Here is a 10,343-nt window from a genome sequence, read left to right as displayed (position 1 = left end):
GGAATTGTGTGTAGATAATTTCGGTTTTCTTTTCATGTCCACATTAATATTATATAATATATCTATTCGCTTATATATAGTTGATTATCTATAGTAGCTTCGGAACAAAGAATAACGAGATTAAGTATCATTTCTAACAGAGACGGAATACATGTTCAAGACCTTGGCCTAAGACACAGATGTGTGACATGTACCCCTAACAATTATAACAGCAGTTTAGGACTGCTGCGTTATACTGGGACAAAAGCCATAAAATTGATTGTCTGTCTAGTAAAAAATATATCTTTCCCGCTTCATCATAATAATTAAAGTCATGCGTGCATGGTACTTCCACGTTGCGTTGCAAAACTTCCGCTATGCCGCACCGCTCCATGGGGGAGCATCACGTTTTCACGTGAAAGCTGTTTGAAATCATTCGTCATCGTGTGGTGACATTTGGTTTGGACCTTAGCCGCTACGTTTTAAAAACTTCATTCATTATTTTTGAAGCATGAGCGCAGCATGAATACAGACATACGTACCGATAAAAGCGTAGCTTCTTTATGTTATAGAAAAAGTTTCATCAAGTTATAAATACCTAGTAACGTAGTGAACTTAAGAATTATACCTTATCGGTATTGTTGAAGAATGGATGTGGAAAAACTTGAAAGCATATTGAGTGTTAATAACATTCAGATTTTTTCAATAATTTCCGTTACACTGTTATCGGCAACAGCAACTATCACACCGCAAACAGGTGTATTCTACAATGCTATACCAAAACACAGGTGAGGTTTACGTTATATTGGTTTGATAACATCTTGAAAGTAATACTGTAATAGCCATGATTCTGATAACGAAGGGTGGGCAAAATTATTTAGCTTATTGATAGGGTTCAACATCCAAAGATGGATATGACATTTTGATATTTAATGACGATTTGCGAGATGGGAGCGAATTGGAATTAACAGACGCAACCGAGAACAGACAGTTAGGCGGGGTTCCAAGTTTAAATTTTGAAAAAATTGAATGTTATATTTACTTAGCAAAGATTATTGATGTACTTTGGTGAAGTGTGTAATTAAAAACATGTAGGTATTCGGCGAATTAAATAGTTATATTGAATTATATTATAAATCTATCATGAGAGAATAAAATATGAAGCATTTATGTGGAACATTTATGCGATCCCTACCTAAAGTTAATCGTATTCCATACTCGACAGATGTTTGTTACCTGAATTTGACAACAATACACTTTTCAAAAACGTGAGTGAAGATGAGATAACATCTTTAGCCATTCCAGTGAGTAGAAAAAAACTTTGATTTTATAACGTTCCGAATGGAACTGCTTGCTTGCGTTATGGCATAAGATAGGTAAAAAATAGGTCTTCAAAATAGGTTACGCAATTCATGACTTTTTTTGGTGTCATTACAATAACACTGAGGTAATAATTTTACAACAATTTTAAAACTGTATTCATCTAAGAATATTATATTGCTCTGAATGCAGCAATCTCTTGGCGTTCCTATATTTCGTATGTCTCAAATTGCAACATTTGACACTATTTGTCTCCCTTCAATCTACGTAACCTCTTCCGAATAACAAGCTACCACCAAAGTCACTTTATTTATTAAAATGTGTAAGTCATATTTGGTAATCTTGAAGCGATTACTTTAAATGCTTAGTTGAGGTTGTCATATAATTAAACCTTCTTAAAGGCTTAAAGCAATCTGATTATAAAATATTCTTTAAGTTGGAAGATTCCTGTCATCGATATATCTACAACACAACGGAATGTTTGATATCTGGAAATTTATCCTGCCTAACCGAAGCTTCTGATAATAGAATAATGAAATGCGACAATGGTTATTATTACGACAAGAGTTACTACGAGAAGACAGTTGTGTCAGAGGTACTGATATATACTATCAATTTACCAATCAATTTAAAAAACGGTTTGCACTTTTTAAATACCTATAGACTTTTAAAAATCGGGCATAGTCCGTTTTAAGAAGAGAATGACGCTTTTAGATGGGCACAATGTCATTAGAAGAGTCATAGCTACTTTTAAGACGCATGACTTTTTTAATTTTTGAACAAGAAAAGGGCTTTTTAGCGTTTTTATAAGTGACTTCGACGAATTAAAGAGACTCAGCCCTAATTTAAGAGCGTAACACGGGAATAAATGGTCGTATATTATATATTAGCATGTATTTTTACGGATACCAAAGCCTTATTATATATTAGTATAGGCATAACATTTTTGAAAATGACACAGCCTCCTATTTAAGGGTGTAGAGTTTATAGAAGCATGTTATTTTAAATGTTTGGATTCAGTCTGATTAAAACGGAATAGCAAATACGGTTGTTTAGATCTAAACCAAATTAACTTTTTTTCAATTTTTTTCCAGTGGGACCTGGTTTGCGACAAATATGTATTAAATTCTGTGATACATTCGCTGTATTTTGTTGGAATACTCGTTGGTTCTATCCCAGCTGGATATATCTTTGACTGGTGAGTTATACCTCTAAATATACAAAAGACTTATGAGATAGTTTTATGCAACCTCTGACTAAAATACTTCAGACTATACTGGTTTCGACCACTACCTCATTCGTTCATTTATGCCTTATTGAAATCGCTGCTGCAGCAAATTTTCTGGTTAAAATTTGTATTTGGAATTTTGTGCAAGAATCGACAAGTATCGTAATGGTGAATACGCTCAATAGTTAAAAAAAAATTGTTAAAATAGCTTCTCTTTCCCTTTGGAATTTAATGTAACGATTATGCAAACTGTTAATAATAGAAATAACTTTTTTCAAAAGGTTTGGACGTAAACTAGCTCTTCTCATTCTTTCTGTTGGATTAATGGGATCTGGAATAGGCTGCACATTAGCTTCGACACTCACTGTTTATTGCGTATTTCGTTTTCTGGAAGGTGCTACAAGTGTGACGCTATACGGTGCTGCGTTTTCCTACGGTTAGTTACGTTGTTAAATTGTATCCAACTTGATTTATTTTACCACTCTACATCCTGATTACTGTATATTTACTAAATTCTTTCTCAGCAAGTGAAATAGCGGGACAAAAATTGAGACCTACTGTTGCCACATTCACGCCTCTTGTATCTTCAATTACTCACACTTTATTTCCCGTGGCGGCATATTTCTTGCGTGACTGGAGAGATTTAAATCTGACTTGCGGTCTATTGTCGCTGATGTTTATTATCACGTGGCCATTTATACCAGAAACGCCTAGGTAAGACCCCGAACTTTTACCTTCCACATCCATTCGTAGTTTATCTCTACTTCTCGGCGTTCATGAACCAATTTTTCCTTACTTTGAAAAGTTAATTTTCCATTTCTTTCTCTTCCCCATTTTGCACTTTCAATATGAAGTTTCTTATATTTACCTGCGTCGCAATTATCTCCAGCTGGCTACTTATGAAAGGAAGGGAATTAGAAGCCAGAAAAGTACTGAACCGATATGCAAAAAGTAAGGGTACAATTATAAAAGACGAAGATTGGCGAACAATTCTCGAAACAGAAAAGAAAACAATGAAATTCGTCAACAACAGAGCTCATCTGACCGATCTCTTTCGCCGACCATTCATAAGAATCGTATCACTTGTTGTGATGTATAATTGGTTTGCCGTTAACTGTGTTTACTACGGACTTGTTCTAAACGTCGGTTCGCTTATAGGTAAGTTACCTGAAAATACGCTACGGAACGTAGCGTACGCTATTGGAAAAGTGTGATCGATATGTAAATTTAATTTAGTGTTTAAATCACACACACAGATAGTTTCTACTTTTAGAAATCCAAATCAATCCATTTTACACCAAATCCATGTATGACCAATCACCGACCGTTATTTTTTCTCCAAAACTAATAAAGTTTACTGAAAAAAAATCAGTAAATTCAGACTCCTGATAGCACCTTCCCCCATAACTACAGTTATAAAGTGGAATTCGCTGTTGGGAAAAATGTGAATAGTCGTGAGTTGGAATAGTATAAAATCTGATCAAACATGTTTAGCAGGCTAACATTTGTATTTTTTCTTATTTTCAATAATCGCAAAAAAAAACGGTCACTGGCATCAAAAGTACAGACATGGCTAACTGGCATTGCGATCTATAACATGGTCTGTTTCGGCAGGAAAGTACAATATGCTTATATATGTTACCTTTACAGGGAATCCTTATCTTAATGCAGCTTTGAATGGTTCGACTGAAATCATTTCGGTGGTTGTGTTCGCTATCATCAATAAAAGATATGGAGCAAATCAATGTCTTATAGTCGGAATGTTTGGTGCCGGTTCATTATGTGTTGTGACAATGATTACAGGAAAAATTGATAGCACAAGTGAAAGTGAGTAATTAGACTTTGCGATGAAGTAGAATCTGATGATCAAATATACGCAGATGTATCAGCTGATTTATAAATTGTTGTTATTGTTTCTTTTCTTTTCAAAAACTGGACCTGTTGTATTCCAGGGAATAAAATCTGAGAGTTTTGAGAGCTATTACTTTTATATTTACTTCTCTTCGCTCTGATAATTCCTAGAGTCGTTGGCAGTCGAGACCTGAGGTCTCCAGGCTTCAACCCACCTTTTACAATGGTAAATCCGGCCTTGGATTGACGACATAATGAGCATATCCTAATTCCTCATTCTATCCTGTAATGTACTCATTAACAGCTGCATTAGGAATTATGCGATGGGCTTCCATTGCTGGAAAACTCTTCACAACAATTGCTTTCAACGCCACATACCAATACACGAACGATGTTTTTCCGACTATCACAAGGTATGTCCATATCTATAGAAGTGACTTTTCATTATCCGGGTGCTGCCAATCACTATATACTTCTATTACATAGATAGTCTACTTATGAGAAATTGAAACATTGTATTGGTCATAGTAATTTGTTTGCTTACGTTACAGAGGGAAGGCCATGGCGATCACATCCACGTGCGCGAGGCTGGGTGCAATAATCATTCCATTTGTTATTCACGCAAAGTTTGATACGATATGGGTTACGCAAGTGAGTTCTCAGTTACTGTTACAGATATATTGCATTATAGAAATGTGACTATCCCTTTACTTGCGTTTGTGTCGGAAAGCACATATGCATGTATACGAAATAGCTAGACGTAGTAACTGTCATTATAACATTTCATTGCCGCACTAAATACTGTAGGCTCAGATATTATATAAAATATTGGCCGTTGTGAATTGACTTGGATTAAACTATGTTGCCACGTTAAATGAGAATCTCCATCTAAAATTATCACAAGCTCTATGGCCTAAACAAAAGTGATTTAGCCCAAACTTATTAATTATGTGTTATCTTGCAGTACAAAAAAAATTGTTTATTCAAATTTCAGGCATTATTTGGAGTTCTTGGAGTGAGTGCTGGTCTGACAATGTTGGCTATGCCTAAAACGTCGCCTCATTCTTTCACCACAACCATACAAGAAGCAGAAGAATATTATCGTAAAGAAATGACTTGGATAGCTAAATTCATTGGGTAACACAGGATTTTTAAAATTTTCATTCAACATATATATATATATTTGTCAGGCAATTCATTCCATTATAATTTAGCCTACCGGTATTTTAATTCATGAATGGAGTAACACAACATTTTGCATTACTCTTTATTTATAGACAAGATTGTCAGTTTCAATCAAAGACAATTGACAAAAAATTTGTTAGTGGTAAAAGAGTATTGTAGGAAACACATTACGCAGTATATATACAATTTAAGTTTGAAAAAACACTTGTCTGTCCTGCGATAATCAACTCAAGATTTATTTCTCAGATAAAAAAACTTATGTTCCGACTGGTACAACTCATTTAAATACTTTTTTACTCATATTTACGATACTGTTAAACATGTGGGCCACGAGATCACGTTTTTTATTTATTGGCTGTTTGATTAACGAATATAAATTGGTTTGATATATTTTCAAGGATAGAAGGTTTCAGGATTGTATTCTGTATATCGTCGAAAACTACAAATAAAAAGCTATTTTACGTCTTCCAAATTTCGTAGTGTAATCTATGGCAGGGCTACTCAACTGGCGGACCGCGGTCCGAATCCGGACCTTTCGGGTATTCGATTCGGACCGCATCTAATTCTTTATTTTGGACCATTAGCCCCACTTTTGAAGTTTTCTTTTATAAAATCACTTGTATAGATTTAAATATAAATGAAAAGAACTATAATGCCAAAATAAACAATCTTGATTGGCTGATAATCATTATTCGGTCGAGGAAGTGCGTGTTTAAGGATGCCGAAATATAATTTTTGGAAAGACCGGATCCAAATATTTTTGAAATTTTATTGTTTTGTTTTGTTAAATATGCGGATCTCCGGTAAAAATAGTTGAGTAGCCCTGATCTATGGTACAGAGTCGGTTCACGAGTTTGGGACAAAATCAGTTGTCAGTCAATCACATCTTATACAATTCAGACCAACAAACCAACAACTTATGTGTCGGACAGATCTAATCACTAGAGTAATACCCCTTTTGTAAACGAGACATTCAAACCCAGGGAAATGAAGTCAAACTTTTCACTTTTGTACATAAGATGGAATTTTCACCGAAATATATATTTTATTTACAGAAAACAAACTAAAATAAACGAAAATAAATTTTCTCATGTGCAAAATTCATCAATTATCCACACCCTACAAGATGTGGAGTTGGAGAAACTGAATACGACACAACTGGCACAAGCATAAAAACAAGCAATGAAGGATTTCTCCGCCATAACAAAAGTACGTCAACATGAAGAAATGTTAGACAAGACCTATTTAAACGGAAAATTCTACAATCAATTGCAACTCAAATACGAGGGCGCGGCCATATATATACGATTACGATGCATTCGTCCTCACCGATAGGCTGCCATCAACATGCTGCGTTTGTTGATCTCGTGGAGGCTAAAATAAATCAGGCGAAAACTTCTGGTAAAGATGTGATTTTTCGCTATTTTACTTCGTCCGTGGCTCATGTGAGTTACGTATAAATTAACGAATATTTATACATATTGCTTTATTATTATTATTACACGCTTTAATCGCGTGTGACATCTTTTTGGTCATATACGGGATTTTCATATTCATTTCTGAGTGGGGGGAGCGATAAGGTAGCTTAACGAGTTGGTCAATCATGAGTTGTAATTGATTAGTCAGTTTAGTGTGACCAAAACCCGGTAGACACTGTTTTATAGACTGAAGCCTGCTGTCGTTACGCAAGTTGCGAGCTTATTCCTCTTGTCTCAGTGCAAAAACTACAAAAACCAACGAAAAACTACCGCGGGGTGATTTTAAAGAAATTTACTTATGCATACAAAAATATAGGCGATCGGTACTAAAGATCAATTATCAGTTAATTGGCCTTATGATTCTTTGTTACATGTATGTATGTTTATTCGTCTCGTAAAAGCAATATAAAAGAGTAAGTAATTATAAATACTGAAGACGGAATGTATGCACAAGACCCTATTGGCCTAATACACAAATGTGCGGCATACACCCCTTTTGATATATATAAATTATAATAGGGTAAGTCAAATAGGTACAATATGGTCCTTTATACAGGCAGTTGTGCAAGGAGGGTGGGTGGGTGCGGTAACAGGGATAAGGGTGGAGTGTACAAAACTGGGAATGGTCAAGTTCAAAGGGTGTGTACATATATGGTATGCACCACTCTAGGGCGATAGTGTTATAAGTGGTCTATGGCTGTTCTGGCCAAAATGTGACCCTACAGGTTTTGGTGAAATATGATAAAGTTATGTATCAAATTACTCACTATTGTAAGGTTTTTTTTTGAAATTCTGGATTCATAAAATCATGTAAGGGACAAATGTATGAGAGCGCATGCATAGTAACGTTTGGTTCAGTATTTTCAACAAAATCGTAATGACAGAAAAAAAAATTTGAAGTATTCTAAGTATCTAAGCGGATGTGATAAGGCCTATTATTAGTCACTTTTTTGCATCTTGCTGATTGGCCAATGTTACGAAATAAACAAGGAAGGCGATGCTCGGGGAAAATTTCCGTTGGAAAAAAAATTCGCTATTTTTGCGTGTTATTGCGGGCCGGATAAAATGACGCCGCGGGCCGGATCCGGCCCGCGGACCGTAGTTTGGTGATCCCTGCTGTAAGCTATGTTTCGTGTATATGTTGTTTATTCTGTCTCATTTTTATTCGGTGTTCCAATAGACCTTAGTCATTTAAAACCCATCCTACGCGCAAAAATAAAAGTAATAAAAAATTTTTTTTTAACATTAGCTCTTATGGGAAATGTGATCACCAGAGCAGAAATTTGCATTTTTGGGGATTTCCTAGATATGTTTCATCGTATATGTGTGTAGTTTTGGGGATAGAATATTTTTTACATTATTTTTGATATTTTTATCATAATAAACATGGTCAAGATTTTTGATAATTGTTCATAAAAATTTTAATGAGCGCGGTGTTTCCGATGACGTCATTCTCACTAGACCATGAAATTCTGCCAACTCGCCGTGCTCTGTGGGATATGCGCTGCAAATGCGGCGCTAATGTCGCTTTGGGTACGGTACCGGTACAGGAAGCGTTTAACATTGACAATCTATAACCCATACCATTTCTATCACGTTTGTTTACTGGTTTTACGCATTTATACCTGTACCGCTAGCAATCATTTACTGAAGGCATGCTGATGTGTTATTTAAACTACCGGTACCGTACCAAGGCTGCAAGAGGTGAAAACTAAATTATTTAGTAAATACTGAAATAGGCCTACAAACAAAAATGTTGGCCAGCCTGCCAATAGGCAGGATAAGTTGTACGGTACCGGTATACAAAAAAGATGAATATCTCCAACCTATAATGGTACAATGCCGGTCTCCTAACTAGGTTAAAAAGCCCCTGCCCCCCCCCCCCCCCCCCCCATGTTCGCTATCAAGATTAACAGTTAATTAAGATGTTTGAACAATTTAACGAAACTCCTTGGAGGAAGGGTTGACTAAGTTACGGAATATTTTTGGATTCGGTTAAACATGTAGTTCATTGTTAAACCACTGCTTTTTTGTAGATTTTCACTTAGTGGACACTTAGCAAGTACGACAGTTAATTTATGAAAAAAAATTATAAATTAATAACAAATCAGTAGAAGTCAGCTCGGGTATTCAAACATGTGATGATTGATGTGAGAAAAAAATTTGTAAGTCAAGTTTAGGCTATTACATTAAACAACAATGGAAAAGGTACATTGGAATCAGTCAAGCTTCAAATACTAATGGCATTAATGAAAAGAATATGCGAAATGAAGACTGAAGTTTCCATCTGAGACATTGGAAGACGCTTAAACCTTATAGACTTGATAGTGTGAAAAGCCTTCTCACAATGCAGTAATAATGAGACATATATTTATAGTATCATTATACAGGCTTTAAGTTGAACTATATGTTTAATTAAAATATCTATCTTTGCTAATAAATGCTGAAAACCATTTATTTCATTCTGCTAAGTGATTAGGGCCAGAAATTTGCTGTAGGGACCATCACCAGGGCTGGATTTACCAATAGGCTAGGCAGGCTGAAACCTAGAGGCTCAAAATTCGGTTTCGAAGTTTGTAATTCTTTTGAAAACTTGACAAGTTTAAACCCTACGAAACCATATATATATATATCAAGCTTTTCAGAGTAGAAAATTCTGTACACAACTGGTTTCAACCACAGCATCATAATAAGAGAAATTATTATTATGCGCATTCTGCTGGAAGTTTATATGTTAAAGTATGACTGTAGCGGTTGTTTGATCAAAGAAATTGAAAGCAAAACTGCCTCAAGTAAATTTTTATTCCTTTAATTAAAAATTCACACCCATGAATGGGGAGAATGAAAAATTTAATGCACTCATATTTTTAAATTTTAAGTAATGACATGTGGTGTTGTTTAGAGAGAAATTCTGAGCTCAAAAATATGAAGGGGCCTCTCATGGTCTAAATCCAGCCCTGAACATCACCAATTTTGGGATAGGTACATGGTGTCAAGTGTCAACAAGACTCAACATATAGATAGATAGATAGTTTATTTCGAAAACTCCATAACAAACCTAAATTTAAAATGGAGAATTCTGGAGGGCAAGCAAAACCTACAAAAAAGTTTAAAACATGAAGTATCTCATGTGCCTGCCCACCAGCACGCACACAAAAACACAAGCCCAATTAAATGAGGCTTGGGCCAAACTTAAAAAACAAAATACACGATAGTAATAAACTTTCGGGCTGTTGTACTCTCTTTCAACAATTATGTTGATAATGACCAATACCTACAACCTCATGAACTGAGTTAGGCCA

General features: G+C 35.3%; 1 protein-coding gene across 1 annotated transcript; it reads left to right on the top strand.

Moving 5' to 3' along the window:
• The first annotated feature begins 476 nt into the window (after positions 1–476).
• Positions 477–7,084, top strand: LOC144422092 (organic cation transporter protein-like). Its single transcript, XM_078111899.1, has 12 exons — positions 477–767; positions 1,205–1,283; positions 1,736–1,894; positions 2,394–2,497; positions 2,809–2,963; positions 3,052–3,241; positions 3,417–3,685; positions 4,178–4,354; positions 4,683–4,791; positions 4,930–5,029; positions 5,373–5,515; positions 6,619–7,084. Exons 1-12 carry the CDS (start codon positions 628–630, stop codon positions 6,734–6,736), a joined length of 1,743 nt encoding a protein of 580 aa, XP_077968025.1. The 5' UTR covers positions 477–627; the 3' UTR covers positions 6,737–7,084.
• Positions 7,085–10,343: the final 3,259 nt, after the last annotated feature.

This window comes from Styela clava, chromosome 4 (assembly GCF_964204865.1).
Source record: "Styela clava chromosome 4, kaStyClav1.hap1.2, whole genome shotgun sequence".
Taxonomy (NCBI): domain Eukaryota; kingdom Metazoa; phylum Chordata; class Ascidiacea; order Stolidobranchia; family Styelidae; genus Styela; species Styela clava.
Note: the sequence above shows the minus strand (reverse complement) of the source record. Positions and strands in the feature narration are given on the sequence as shown.